The 15,825-nt window shown below is 39.0% G+C and overlaps 1 protein-coding gene across 2 annotated transcripts in view; it reads right to left on the minus strand.

The window, feature by feature from the left end:
• Slc1a3 (solute carrier family 1 member 3) overlaps positions 1–5,582 on the minus strand; it is a 78,220-nt gene extending 72,638 nt beyond the window's left edge. Inside the window, exons 1-2 of one of the 2 annotated variants that reach the window (XM_046422341.2) lie at positions 5,425–5,582; positions 3,590–3,862 (exon numbers count right to left, since the gene is read on the minus strand). In XM_046422341.2, coding sequence (XP_046278297.1) covers positions 3,590–3,770 — 181 coding nt within the window. In that variant the 5' untranslated portion in view covers positions 3,771–3,862; positions 5,425–5,582. Of the gene's footprint in view, positions 1–3,589; positions 3,863–4,713; positions 4,858–5,424 lie in introns of those variants that run through there. The other variant, XM_058572072.1, reaches the window with a different exon arrangement.
• Between the last annotated feature and the right edge of the window lie 10,243 nt (positions 5,583–15,825).

Genomic DNA, 15,825 nt, shown 5'->3' on the forward strand with positions numbered 1-15,825 from the left:
AAGACCAATAATGGAACGAGATGATAGTTACTGTGTCTGTGAATGCCGTCAGGTAAAGCCACCATCCGATTCTATGCAATTCTACTTACAGATTCCCACCCTTTGATCTCATGACCCATTTCTTCATATTTCTTTGACATGAGATTTTATTTTCATTGTGCCATCATTCCCTGGACATGGAAAAGAGTCATCCCTCTGTGACTTAAACATGACAAAGGACCAAAAGACTTTCCTTTCTTTCACCAAGATGTTTGAGGTCAACTCTAAACCGTAACACAACTTACCATGGTTTGAAACCAGAATGTGCTTTCTAGAGAAAGAAAAATAGTGACTACTTTTCTCAGTATTTTTTTGTGGGGGGGCAAGGAGGTGTCAGACAGATGTCTGCAACATTATTTAATACTTTCCCAACAAATTCTCTTAAAGGAAGTTGGCCTTACCTCTATAAGGTTTCTAATCTGCTCTTTTGTGAGCCATAGTCATAGCAAGGCACACTCAGACTTTGTCACTGAATGCAATGTCATTGTGCAATGACATCAAATTACACAAGCAGTCCTATTCTTATAGGGAAGTGATATCAAAATAACTATGGTTCTCTGTTTTATTCTGAATATATAGATTCACATGCCTCTGCAGTCCTCCCTCATATTTTTCTAGTTTCCTTTTCTATACATTAAGTGTGCATACATTTTGTTTGAAAAAGATAAAACAGAGTGAATGAAAAATTCACCCCAACACATAAGTTTTACTAGTACTTTTTACTAAAAATTATGAAAATTTAAGAATTTGAAAATGAAGTTATAGCTTTATTTCTTCTCGTACTGTATTTTGGGAAAGTAACTACTTCCTTCTTCCTTGCTAGCATCTCTCCTGCTTTTCTTTCCTATGCTGTAGCTAATAAACTAAAGAGTTGGTGTTCAGACACCTTTTTTTCTCTACTATGTTGCCTAGGGCTGATGAAGACATGGAAGCCAGTGACCAGCTAAATGGAGTCTTTGTTTCCACTGGACCCTCATGGAAGACACACCAACAGATAACGGAAGGGCTCTTCCTTCTTTCCTAAATGTGTTTGCTACTAAGTTGTCTGTTTGCTATTCCAAGTCCTTGGTGTAGACTCGGTGGTCTCTCTGACTGTCAATGAGCTCTTTTTATGTGTTTCTTTGTTAGTGCCTTCTTCTTGTTGCTTCTAACTCCTCAGTTTCCATTAGTGAAGCCAACCATGAGGGCGCCCAGCCAACGGGTCTACCCCGGCTCAAGCCAACTCGTACTGCTGTTCTCACAAATCGGAGGAAAGGCCTCAGTGGGCTAGGAGGTGATCCCAGACCTCCTAGAGAAACTGGACTCAAGTCCTGGCATTTTCTTCCTTTACGAGGGGTGTTATTCACCTGTATTTAGGAACTTCCTCTTCCATCAATTTACCTTCCATGTTCAGGTTTTATTACTTTCTCTTCCTCTGTTCTTTAATGAAAGTGTTTCTATCTTAGAGACTGAATCTTCTGCTGTTTATGTCTTTATTTAGTTTATTTATATTTTGCATGGCTGTGATTGAACCCAGGCCCTTGAGCATTCTAGGTAAGAGCTCTGCCACGTTCTAGGTAAGAGATCTCCTGGAGCTACATCCCTGGCCTTCTTCTGGTGTTTGGAACACCATTTTGAATAAGTGTTTCTGCATATTTTCCAAACATACTCTGGTACTTCTGAGCTCTATTATTACACACATAGGATTGAAAAATAAATGAAAGTTTATTAAATGAATGAAGGATATGGCTTAATTGTAGAAGAATCGTAAGCTTTCTGCTGAGTTGAACTGGGTAAATCAGATCCTAAAATGACGCTGCCACGTGAGTGCATCTAGCAATGCTTGCTAATTGGCTTCCACCTACACCCGTGGCAGCATCGTCTTTATAGCATCTTTCACAAGATGTCAGCTCGTCAGTTGATCAGAAAGGCAAGCAGGGAATGGCCTCTGGCACTAGACTGAGTTCGACTTCCTTCTCTATCATTTAGTAGCCCTTGACTTTGGGTGAGCTACTTGAACTCTCCATGACTGGTTTCATCAGTAACATGAGGAAGATTGTGAGACTCATACCTACCCATTCACTTCATGGGCTCATTTGAGGATCAAGTGAACTAACATTTGCAAAACACCCAAAAAGGAGCTAGAATAGTAGGAAATAAATGTTTGCAATGAGTACTCTGCAGCTATTGTCTGGCTTGACAATGACTGTAACTCAGAGTGAAAAATGAGGGGGGCTGCTGCATTTTGCACTGGCTTCCAGGACAAGGACACAATCCTCAAAGGTCTCTTCCAGGAATACATTCAAATTTGGTAGCCTACTAAAGAAACCCATTACTTCTCTGGGTGAATCAGGACATGTTCTCTTTGAACATCATTACAATTAATTGAGCACTTATTAATCAACATTTACTGAAAGAAGCCAAAGATATTGAAATGGGATGTAGCTAAAGTCTTGTGACAAACTATACTTTCCTGTTGTATTTCTGTTTGTCTACGATTTATAAATCCATTTCTTTTTCTTATATAAATTCCATATCTTAGACAAAGCTATAACGTTTACATGCTACAGCATTTTCTTAATTTTTTATTGTCATCATCTTTTAATAGTTGATGGCAATCTTTGCAAGCTTCAAGGTGGAGATTAAAACTATACATGAACACCCTTTTGTGGTGGTAAACTGGTAGAATTTTATGTTAGAGCAGTTTTTACAACCTGGTGTTGGCTTAAGTTTGCCAACCTAAGGATTACTATATTAGTTTGGTTAAAAAGTTCGAATAAGTATTTTTTCAGCTATGTTTTAAGGTAAGTCAATGTCACCTATAAATAATAACTGAAAATTTCAGATACAAATAAACCAAACCAAACAACATTTTATTAGTACTGATTGCTGTCAACCAGGCTAAATTAGTAGGAAACTGCAATGTTTCAAAAAAGATGTAGCTGGTTATGGCAGGCTGTCTGAGGCAATGGATGAAAGAGGTCTGTGTTAACATTTTCTCCAATTTGCCTTTCCCAGTTGCTGGGTGAAAGAGTGCAAACATGTAAAATATTGGGCCTCTATGTTTAAGTGTTGATACTCAGCTCCAAGTCAATACCAGCTAGAATATAATTACCATCAGAGACCTGTATCTCATTTTGGGTGTACTAATTGTATAAATTAATTTTAAGCAAAGGTGACATTGTATAATGATTACATTTTGACCACATCTAATGTGCTTACTTGCTTTGTTATTATTTAACTGCTCATGTCTAACGATTAAATTGTCCCTCCTTAACTTCTACATGAAATGGGAAGATGTTGGAGTTTTTTTTCTCCTCTCCATACAATCAGCTGATTTGCATAATTGTAAAGGATGCTTCTCTCAGATTCCCACGTGTTTACCATGTATTGCTTCAAAGATGCCAACAAACTAATTTGTGTGGAAAAAAAATCTTCAAGTTCAGAGGAAAGCTGGGCTATTCTTTTGAATAGCTACAATCAATCCATCTGATAGTGTTCCCAGGCAGCCAGATGCCCCAGAGAAACAAGATACAGGTTTTTGTTTGTTTTGTTTTATCAAATGACTTACCCACAATGACAGCAGTGACTGTGAGCAGCACAAAAGCATTCCGAAACAGGTAATTTTTGACATCCTCCTTTGTGATGTTCTGCACTTTCTTCTTGGCCAAAAGTGTGCGCTTGCGGACTCCTTGCTGGAATCTCTCCATCCTGCCCCCAATCCTGGGCTCTTCTCCATTGCTTTTCGTCATATTTTACTTTTCTAGGAGAGTCTCTTCTTTCTATTTCAGGGTCTCCAAATTGCCTCCAGAAAGCCAAATCTCTTTGGTCTTAGAGAACACAACTACAATGGGAAAGAAAGAGACAAGCATTATAGCCTTCAGGGGTGAGATATCAGTGCTGCCCACATGGTAGGTTACAAGCAAACTGCATAATCTCGGTAGAAATCAAAACCTGGAAAGCTACAACCCAGGCTTCCTTTCCAAATGTGTGTATTTTATTGGACTAAACCATATGTGAAGAATGGGCATAAATTCAGAATATAGGGGCAGAAAATTGTGTTTTATTTTTTCAGTTTGTTCTTCTCCTTCAGTGAGGCAAAATATTATTCTTCAGAACTGGATGTGACACCCTACTCCTCAGAACCTAGCCAAGTGCCTCACAATATATACACCTGATAAATGTCCAATTGAACTGAACGCACACAAAATGCCCAATAATTACTTAGTGATACTCATGTTGTATACACAGTTGAAGAAAGTTGAGGTTGCTGTTCTAAGTAGTAAAATAACAGGCTATTTTCTTCATTAAGGATAAAAACACCTAGTAAATATGCTCACAGAAAGGATGCCAGTGCCCAGAAGATATGACAAATACGTTTCACTAGTTTACAGGATAAAGTTTAGACTTTTTTCTCCATGAAATAAACAAAGTGCTCCAGTCACTTCTATAAAATTTCTAAAATCATAATCCATTTTCATTTTATTACAAGTAGAAGTACAAAGTCACATTTGTCTTTGGGGCAAACACATTGGAGTCTTCTGAGGAAACTATCACTGACTTCTAAGTGTTTTAAAATTTAGGATTTCTGGAACAGATGGGGAGATGAATCCAATTTTCATTCCAAACATTACAGTGTGTGGTTTCTGGCTCCTTTAAAGCGCTCTTAGGTTATTCAAATACAATGAAGCAAACCTTCTTCATTCTGGAAATCAGCTGTTCTGAAAAACCGAGGGTTTCCTCCTGCTGCGTAAACCAAGGGTTTCCTCATCTAAGTCATGCCTTCCCCAGGATCAATCTGAGATGAAAACCGGAGTGCAGGGGGACCTGCGTGTCTGGTAGCGCAGGCAGCCAGCGAGTGTGTCTGTGGGGGAGGTGACTGGAAGCCAGGGGACTCCTCGCAAGCTTTTGGCAAATCCAAGGGATGGAAAAAAAAAAAAAGACTTAACAGTTTGACTTTTAAATAAAATTGCAGGTTGGGGTCATTGATAATAAGACCTACAGCTTGTTTAAGACTTCACACTAGATTAAAAGCTTAGGGAGAAGTGAAGAAACGGAGAGGGGAGGGTCCAGTTCTTTTTTTTCTTTTTTTGAACTAGCAGCTCTGATTTCCTTTACCAGTCTGTCACTTTTAAGCAGACCAGCTCAATAATCTTGGCTCTTTTTTAGATCTCTGATCACCATCTATCCCCAGTCTACCCCGAATGACTCAACTCCAAATTAAGAGAAGGATCCGCCATAAATAGACACCCCACGCTCACACCACGTTCAATCACTAACGTGGACTTTATCTACCAAAATGGCCAGCTTTTCCTCTCGGTACTCCTCCCCTGGTGAACAGAATACATCGGCGGAGAAGTGGATCGAGAAATCGAACCCAGTAGGCCTACAGGACGTCGCACTTACCTTCTCGGATCCTGTAAGCGGTGGAAGGCACCCCAGGCAATGACAAGGTGAATTCCCCAGCAGGTACAACGGAGTGACCGAGCGCAGGGCGCGCGCCAGGCGGGCCAGCCCTGACAATATGCATGTGCTCTGAAACTGCAACTTACTATCAGGCAACTTAAGAAAAGGGGAGGAGCCTGCGCGCGGGAAAGGGGAGAGGGGAAATGAAAACGGCACGGGGACCAAGGGGGAGCCCCGAGGTTTCTGGAATATTGATTAATTTTGGCACACCAGAAGCATGCTTGCTGGCTTTGTTTTGCTCCTTAGCCCACTTTCACGCTTTGTCAGTTCACTTGCATTAGAAATGCAAAATCAGGACCAGGAAGAATTGAAAAATAAATCGCGCATACTCTCGGGAAAACTGGAGTCTTGATTAGTACATTTCAAAGACTTTTTCTAAGGCTAAATTTAATTATCTCACATTATTGCAGGATTCCTACTCTTATGGGAATGGGAGAGTGTGCTCTTTTGCCTGGTAGTAACAACTGTTAGGAAGAAGTGCCTCCTTTTAGAATTAGGTTTATAATTGACGTTTCTTGGGGAGATCTTAAACGCAATCAAATATAGAGAAAAATGCTTACTACAATTCTCTAAACTTGTCTAAAGTTACCGAAAACACAAGATGAGACATGCCTCTATTTTAGCAGTTTAAACTCCGTTATAACAAATCTAATTGAACTCAGGCTGCCTGCAATGCAAAGATTGAAAAGGTAAGGAACACAAAGGGACTAGGATGTTTGCCAAACTCTAAAGTAAAAAGCATTTTAAGACCAAGAATGCAAATGCACACTTGAAGTCTCCTGATTTCAAAAGATAAGCTGCTATTCAGATGCCTCAATTTTAAAGGATGCTAAACACCCCCACCCACCCACCCCACACACCATTTTTAGGAGTTAAAAATTGTCATTGCCTTCAGAATATAACCGGCACTTCTAGGCCAGTCCATTTTTTTTTCTTAAAAGAAAAGAAAAGTAAATTTTGAAAATAGGATAATCAAAAAACAAAAAATTATTTTTTTGAGACTGATTCATTCCCCAAACTTAAAACTTATTTGGGAGGAAGAAAATAGTTCATTAGAAACCAAAACTCATACCAAAAATCACAGCCAGAGCTTTGTGTTCTTGCTCACTAAATTCTCCATGAAAAATCTCAATTCTCATGTCTGTTATCCAACATGAAAATACGTGTTTTTGTTCCTCATTAGCAAATCAAGGGAGTTGTAATGAAATGTCTCCTGCCAGCTTCAACTGTTCATGTATGCGGTTTTGAACAGCTACTGGTTGGAAAGGAATGGTGAATCACGTAAATGACTTAAATTGACAAATTAGCAGCAATTATAACAATTTTCTAATTTGGCATCATTTTAAGAGTTTATTGAAAATGCATTCTCTTGACAGTCTCAGCTCTCATGATCTTTCATTTTTCCTCCTGGATCATTTAGTATCTGCACTCAACACTTAATAATACAATGTCTTGCCTTGAGTCCTTCTTAAAACTGTGTTAAGTTTTGGCTTCTCAACAAAATTGTAAGCTTTTTGAAATTAAGAACCTGTCCTATGGCACGTAGCAAGCATCAAGCAATTCTTTGGAATGGCTGGCATAATATAAAGATGTGAAATAAAATACTTTTTGACCTTATGTGTTAAAAACTAGTATTTTTGATATTGGTGCTCTTGACTTAGACGCCTGGAGAAGATCTCATGTCTCAATACCATGACAGTTTTTAAAAGCACTTTATTGACTGCATCAGGTCCTACCTGAGCCACTAATTTAGGACCAATTTGTTTTTCCTTTTTGTGGAAATGATTTATATTTCAAGGGACCTTGAAAGAGAAATCTAGATGATTTTAAGTGGAGTTTCAAGCCCTGGGACATTTTCATTTTTTTATTTTTCATAAGCAAGAAAAAGAGCTGGAACACCACACTTTCATCAGCACAGAGATGAGATGATATTGGTTTCCCTTCTTTCCCCCCTCTAATCCCTAAAGTTTGGTTAAACACCTTTTCATGATTTCAGTTTGTGCAAACATTATGGGAGTCTGGTGTTCATTGAGAGGGGAAGTAATTCACCACTGAAAGTTTTGTTGGCTGTAATAAAACCTAATGAGAAAATGAGATGCAAAGAGTCTCAGTCAGTTCAGAGTTCATCTGAATTACAAGGTTTTAGTCTAGAGAAAATATTGTGAATTATTTCTTTTAAGCACCACTTTCTCTTTTTTGGAAAAATGATAGCAATAATGTCCTGGGAGCAACCTGAGCTTACTCAATGTGTTTCTGTCCACCCCCACCCATCCTACTTTATAGGTAAGATTCTTAAGTTTAAAAACATTTGTTTTTCTTCATAGAAACACCAAATAAGTGAAAGATCCATAAATTATGAATAAACCTCTATATGCTCTATTTCATTTAAAGCTCCTTGGGGTGGGGGACCCAGAGCCAGGGAATCATTAATATTGGGATTCCAGAATAAAAAAACCCACAAACAAACAAACAAACACATGGAACAATTGCTGTTCCTTTTGGAAAATCTGCCAAGATTTTTCTCTGAACATTCTATGACTATACTGTAGACATGTCCTTTCCTTTGGTGGAAAAAAAATGCTGGTATAACAAGAAACAATGGAATCTAAACCATCCAGAAAGGGAGCATCCTCATTATTTGGTTTGAAGTATGAGAGATCATGATGGATAATAAACAATTGCTTTTCCTAATACAGTACAGGAGAGTTAGATTTCAACTTCAGCACTTAAAATGAGAGAATTCTGATAAAATTGAATTTATTGAGCAAGAAAATGGATTATGAAGACATTTTAGCCTTTATTGAATATTTTCTATTTTAATTTTTAATGTCAGGAGGGATTTTTCTCATTCCTTTTTCAAATAGCATGCATTTTACGATCACCTGTAAGGAGTGTCCGTTCTACAATGAGAAATTATAGAATCTTAATATAATGAACAGGACCAGACTTGATCCCAGGGTGTAAGGGTGGACCAGCTAGAGAGAGCAGGAGGTGAAGTACTACTGCTGGTTGTTGGTCTTTCTTTTTGTCTTAAAGTTTTTCCTCCTTAAATTATGAACGTGTGAGTGTAAAATTAGCTCACACAGACATGCATACACCCATGAAAAAAACCTCTAGGAATTCTGGTGAGTTGGATTTTTATCTGACTAGGCTTTATTTTAAAATCATATGAAGATGGGTATGGATTATGGCCCAGTGGCAGAGCACTTGCCTCACACGTATGAGGCACTGGGTTCGATCCTGAGCACCACATAAAAATAAATAAAATAAAGGTATTGTGTCCATCTACAACTAAAAATAAAAGTTTTTTTTTTTTAAAAATCCTATGAATACAACAAAATCTAACTGTATCCAACTATAGAGATTAATTATAATTAACTCTAATTGATTAGCTATAATTAATCTTTATCATATTCATTCACTCATTCATTCACTCAACAAATTGTGAGCAACCACTGATCTGAATTCCAGTTCCTTTCACAAACACACTTCCTATCATTCTCAGGCCATGGACCATAGGAGGATCTCACAGAGAATTGTGGGAACTCTGTGCTGAGGCCTATTTACCAGTCAGTCTACCAATAAGATTGAGGGCAAGCTAAGGAAAAACTGTGGGCCTGACTCTCTGCTGTGTGTGCAGTGTCTAGCATGGTGCCTGCACACAGCAGACACAGTGCTATGTGGCCGGGCGAAGTAGGGGTACATGCTGGAGAATAGGCAAGGAGAGCCCCCAAACACCCAATTAAAGACCTTGAACTACTTCTGGGAAGTAGGGAGTCACAGAATTTAAGCATGGGTGTGAATCTAATTTTGGAGAGAACTCTCCAGGCCCTTAAGTGAGTGAGATTTGAATTAGAAAGTCAAGGGAGAGGAGAAGCTAAAGAGAATCTGCTTTTTAAAGAAGACTTCACAATTGTTATTGTTATTATTATTATTTACACTGTAAAATAATATTTTCCCCAGATGCCCAACATGAGCCAAACCTGTGTAGGACCACAGTCTTGGTTTGTTTGGGAAAGATCATGGAAAGTCACTGGAGTTAAATCTTTCAGCAGAGTGTTAGCAATGATAGTCACTGTTTTTATAGGACTTTATAGGTTTACTAGTATTTTCACACTCATCACTTAATTTAATCTTGGTGACAATGCTTTGAGGTACTTCTGTCATTACTAGTCCTGAACAACCAGACGTAGAAAGGGAGGTTCATAGAGATTAAGCAGTTTGCCTAGGAGTACAGTCCAACAAGACAAGAGTTCTCTTTAACCCATCTTAGAACTCTGATTTCTCATTTTTTCTCATCTCATAAAAGACGTAGCTTTTATTAAAGGTAGATAGAAAAGAAAGTAAAGAATATTAAAAGGAAGGCCTCCTGTCTGTTATTTCTTCTGGGAAGTCAACTCTAAACTCCTTCCACTTCCCATATCCAGAAGGGCGGTTCCCCCTCCCAGGTGCTCCCAAGGCCCCTGGATGTAAATTTCCAAAGTCATTACCACACTGCCCTTGTAGTTCTCCCTCTTAGTCCATCTGTGATTCTAAGACTTGAGAAAAAGACATCAGTAAACTTCAAACTTAAAAAAGAAAAAAAAAAGTCAATGAGTTATTTTTTCATTCATTCAACATAAAATAGACCCAAGTGGGGCAGCTCTGATTGAATGGGTGACTCCCTTTCCTTTCTCCCAAGAAGCCCCTTAAAACAACTCCTTGGTCCATGGATTCTACACATCACAGTTGAAAACCAGGAATGAATGAGGAAGTTGAGTCAGTCTGTGCGGTAATTCCTTAGTGCCAAGTTCAGGTTTAAAACTTTATATTCCCTTAACTTCTGGTCCCATGATGTTTGCAGCCGCCAAACCTTTATGCTTCCCCTTCTGATTCTGAATATCATCCATAAAATTGGGTTAGACTAGATGATTTTTCTCAAGTCCCTTTCCCAACTCTAAATCATGTCATGCCAATAATGGGCTTGCCATATCCTCTTTGGTCTATTTAGTTAAGGACACAAATTTTTATATACACTCAATGATTAATAGTTTCTCATTAGGTTTCCCTGCCACAAATTAAACACAAACATAATACAGTCACCAAAGGAAGCTTATTGAAAGGCACGGGTTTTATGAAGCACAGTGATGACATGGGTCTTTTATAACTGTTTGCTGGTATAGAATCATAATTACAGCAATCAAGACAGATACACATCTTTTGTAAGGAAAAAAAGTAATTATAATTTAAAAGCACACAGCTCAAAGTTGCCATCACAAAAACGACTATTATAGCAACTATTTCGCATTTGGACATTTTTTTGGCAGAAGGTCTGGGCATTGTTTATTGTGAGTCAGAAACAGGCACTGAGAAAATATGCAAATTTTTTAAGCAGCAGAAAATACAGCTTTGAGCTGAGAAAACAGGGGGAATGGTGGAAACTGTCTGGGACTTGATCACAAATCAACATTAGCTTCTGAAATAACTTTTGGTCATTGAATTCTGTTATGGAAATATGGAGGTTAGGTTAGAATAGAATTAGCTTAGGCATTAAAGCATACATTTAAGGTTTATGCTGAGCTCCTGAGTCAAAATTCATATTCTGCCATGTCTGTAGGCTGATTTTTAAGCTCAGACACCAAGGAAGAAAGTCCCCAGGACTTAACAATCCCCTCTTCCTTGGTCAGGCAGGGAAATTGTTATGGCCTTGTGAGGCAATTCACTTCCGGGTCATAGAAAAGGCAAAGGCAAGACTCCTTTCTTACACAGAAAGGATTGCATATACTGAAATAGAATTAATGCAGGCGACTAGTTACTAACACCAACAGGCCCTGGTTGTAAGAGTCTTTATTTCTATGACAGTTGCTTAAGTCCAATAAGTGCTTCAAATTTCTTACCATGAGCAGGTGAAAACATAGTGTGGACATTAAAGGAAAATGCACTGAGACTAGGGCTCAGGAGACCTGCATTGCATATGCTTGGGCAAAATTGTAGGAGGTCCTCTCCTCCAAAGAAAAGGGTGAGGTGAGCTCTGGGTTTAAAAGTTTTCAAACCTTCATTTAAATAAAATGTTATGATGAAACAATAACAATGTTACACATCCGTTATATGCCTTGTAACCTTCTATGCCTTAAGAGGGGGTGGGGAATCTGGAGCCACTAGATTTGCCCTTTCCTCTGGTTTCTTCTCCCCACCTCTTTTCCCTTTTTCCCCACTGTCAGTGTCTGCACCCTGCGTGTGGCTCAAATACAGGGCAAGAAATAAAAATGATTGGATCAGGAATTAAAAGTACTCAAATTCTAAGAATAAGGTACCTATGAGCTGGAATAACTTCTGAGGAAAAGACCTAAGACCTGAAGTAAACTCCAAGAACCTCATAGTATTAGTGATGCCTCAATTAATACGGCCTGTAGACACATGGCTTGTCTTAACAAATCAACCACAAGTAGGGGGTTTGTGTTTTAGGTCTCAGGCTTAGGTTTGGAGGAGTGGATGGCAATAAAATGGACTGGACTGAGAGGCTAGTCACATATTTTATGGCTCTGTGACCTGGCTAAGCCCTAGGACAAAGGTGGGAAATGAAACAACAAAATTAAGTGGTCTGTCCAAAGTCAACCAAATGAACAGCACAATCAATACCAGAACCTAGTATTGGTGCTCTCACCTCTGGTCATTTTCAAGGAAACACACTGTCCTATAATAGCAGCTGCATTTGGTGGAAGCCTGGTATGATTTTATTCATTCACAAGACATATGTTTTCAAATCCTGTATTACACCAATATATTAGCCACTAGCCACATGTAACACTTTTATACCACTTGTAGAAATTGAGATGTGCTATTTTATGTGTAAAGTGTACATTGTATTTTAAAAACTTAGTCCTTCCCAAGTGTAAAATTGCTCATTAATAATTATTTATATTGGTTATGTCTTGTAATGATAATATTTTGAATATATTGGGTTAAGTAAGATATATTGAAATCAATTTCACCTGTTCCTTTTGGTCCTTTTGATGTGATGAGTAGAGAATTTTAAGTTATATATGTGATTTGCATTATATTTCTATTGGATAGGTTTTATGAAGTGACTGTTCTTTATAGAGGACTCTTTGGAAGAGGGTAGAATTGGCAGGACTAGTGAAATTCCCTCTCCAGCACACTCTCTCCCAATTTACTTAAATAGATTAACATGTGGTGAGACTATTTTGGTCTCTGCACAGAGGTTTCATGCTAATAGTAATATTAATAACAATAAAAGCAGCTACCACTTATTAAGTTTTTCCTATGTGTCAGGTACGGTGCCAAGTACTTTGTATTTGCCTCAACAACAATTCCATTGTTACTATGTTTTATTATTCCCACTTTACCAGTGAAGGAATTGAGATTCTGAGAGAATTAGCAACCACCGAGGTCAGAAGCTGGTTAAGTGGTTGGACAGGGATTCTACCACAGGCTTCCTGCATTCAAAGCTTAGGCATTTAAGTGACACATGATTTTGCTTTGCCTTGACTAACTAACACTCCCCATGAAAATAATGTCCTATAGTATTCCTGCTATGTTTAAAAGCACTGGAGGTATGGCCAGATACAAAGTGGGAGAAAAGTCCTCATGGATATTAAGAGTATGGCAAGGGAAACATGCACAATGAAATACACAGCAGAAGCTGGGAGCTGTGGTACATGCCTGTAATCCCAGCGGCTCGTGAGGCTGAGGCAGGAGGATTGCAAGTTCAAAGCCAACCTCAGCAACTTAATGAGGCCCTAAGCAACTCAGTGAGACCCTGTCTGTAAATAAAATACAAAAAAGGGCTGGGGAAGTGGCTCAGGGGTGAAGTGCCCCTTGGGTTTAATTCCTTGTACAAAAAAAAATACACAGCAGATTCCCCCATGTGCTACTGCATGTAGGGTGACTACAGATAATAATAATTTGCCATGCATTTCAAAAGGTCAGGGAAAAGAGTTTTTGAAAGTTTTCTCCATAAAGAAATTATAAATGATTCAGAAGACAGATATATTTAACTTGATTTAAACACTATGCCATGTATACATATATCAAAACATTATATAGTACCCTATTAACATACATAATTTTTATGTCATTATGTATCTGTTAAAAAATGCCCGAGGCTGAAAGGAGAGAGATTAGTTCCAGTTGTGGGGAGAAGAGAGGGGTTCATGGAAGAGGCAGGATTTCACACAGAACCCAGACTTCCTGTTTACACATGGCAAGAGTGACAAAGAGAGAGGGAGAGAGGTGAGAGAGACAGAGGAGAGAGGCGAGAAAGAGAGAGAGAGAGAGAGAGAGAGAGAGAGAGAGAGAGAGAGAGAGAGAAGGACAGAATAGCACATTTTCAACAATTGCAGGAGTGGGAAGTAAGAAAGTAGAAACAAGTGTTCTTTGCTTTCTTAACAAGGTAGTGGTTGCATTTCTTGGGTTGGAAAAGGTCTTTGGGTGTGCCTTATAAAATTAAGGGTAGGTTTGTGCCAATGTACTTTGTAGAATGCTGAAGTTTTCTGCTATTTGGCATAACAAGTAATAACACCAATCATAGCAAAATCATCTCAAAGTCCTTCCAAGAACTATCTAACCTTCATGAGCCAAAAGAAATATATCCAAAGTGACAGACACCACGGAGTGATTCCTTGGGGGTGGCAAACATTCTTCCACGTTCCAGGATATCTAACAGCAGAACAAGGGTTCTCCTGCATTCTCATACATTCTCTGCTCAAACCCCTTAGTTTTCCTTCCATTCCATTAGAGGAGGACCTGTCTTGGGGGCAACAGATTCACTGAGGGATAATAATTGTTAACATTTATGAAAGAGAAAAGACTAGAAAAATCACCTTTCATCAGATGTGGAACAGAGTGAAAAATTTTTATATATAATTGGTCAGAGTCCCCTTTTAGATGACTGCTATGTTTTTCAGTTGTAACTTTTATTAAGCCAGAGCTGACCCCTCGAGCCCTGGGCATGGCAGCTGGAATGTCCCCTTCTAGAGGGTTGTTTGTCCTTGCATTCTGTCTCTGTCACCAAATCCGATAGGACTCCACTGCTTTTTCTTCTAGTTCTGCCTTCAAATTCTTCCAGGATTTTTTCAGACTTTCTCTTGAATCCATGAGATGAAATCTAGTGTTATGAGGTTTTGTGAGTACAATGGAGTCCCAATCTAATCCCAGCCTGGGGCTTATCCCTTGGTTAAAATGTGTGGGGATAGGTTAGGATAAGAAGGCTGCAAGTGACTCCAAGGTCACTCCCCTTTGTGTTGGTCTTTGACTACAGGTATCTAGCAAATGCTAGTCCCTCCAGAACTGAAAGAGGGCATTTACTGTCAATCCTGGAGTTGCCTCTAGCATTTCATTTACCCACCAAGAATGTCTGGTTTTCCCAACTCCTAATCACAGACTGAAAAAACCCCAAATCCCCAAATCCCCAGGGCCAGGGCTCTGCTCAGTCAGAATTCATGGCTTCCTTGTTGCCTATTTTGAAATGTTCTCTTGTGTCTTCTTAATATGCTCCCAGTCTTTATTTTGAGATGTTGAGGCTTTATGGAAAAGGTCCTTCCTTCAGGCATGTCCTCCCTCACTCCTGAGGGGCTGCCTGGGGACCTGGAGATTGAGAAAACCTTCAGTGACTGAGTTGAAATTGGTGTTACTCAAGTAAGGACAGGGAAAAGAATAAACAGGAGAAGAGCATGGGCAAGGTCACAAACATTCTTTAACAAGACAGAAACAGGCTCCAGTTAAAGTTGGGACTTTGATTTCTCATTATAAAGACAATTCAGACTAGAAGATGACTTCTCTGGGATTTTTCTCTTGAAGTTGACTTCCTCAGCTCTATTCATCTTGACCTCACAAATTTGCTTATTCTAGTAATCTTTTAGTCATCATATATAGCTAAGACTTATTATCAAGTTCAACTAAAAATTTTCTCTTTAATTTTTTTTTTTTTTTAGATTCGGGTCTTCAAAATGTCTCCTTTTTGCAGAGGGGCAAAAGCAAAGAAGCATAGAGAAGGATGTTGATGTTGCCCTCCTTCCTGTTCTCCTTCACATCCTGACCTTGACCTCGCATTTAGCAGTTTATTGTCTCTTTGCACGACAAATATTCATTGTGCCTACTCTGTGGGACTGTGCTGTGGATAAGGTGGTAAACAAAGGAGAGGGGGTCTTGACTCATGGAATTCTAGTTGGGAGAGAAAGACCTTAGACAAACAAAGACACCTTGTCTTGAGATAGAAGAAATACAAGAGATAAGTAGAAAGGAGACACAGGGAGGGAAAGGGGCAGCCAGTATTCCTCATAGGCCTGTTGCTCCAAGCCAGTTCTTCCTCAGGCCCGTTACTCCCAAATGTCTGCGAAAACT

Source organism: Marmota monax, unplaced genomic scaffold (assembly GCF_021218885.2).
Source record: "Marmota monax isolate L192 unplaced genomic scaffold, Marmota_monax_Labrador192_F-V1.1 WCK01_AAM20220418_F8-fsc00077, whole genome shotgun sequence".
Classification (NCBI taxonomy): Eukaryota; Metazoa; Chordata; class Mammalia; order Rodentia; family Sciuridae; genus Marmota; species Marmota monax.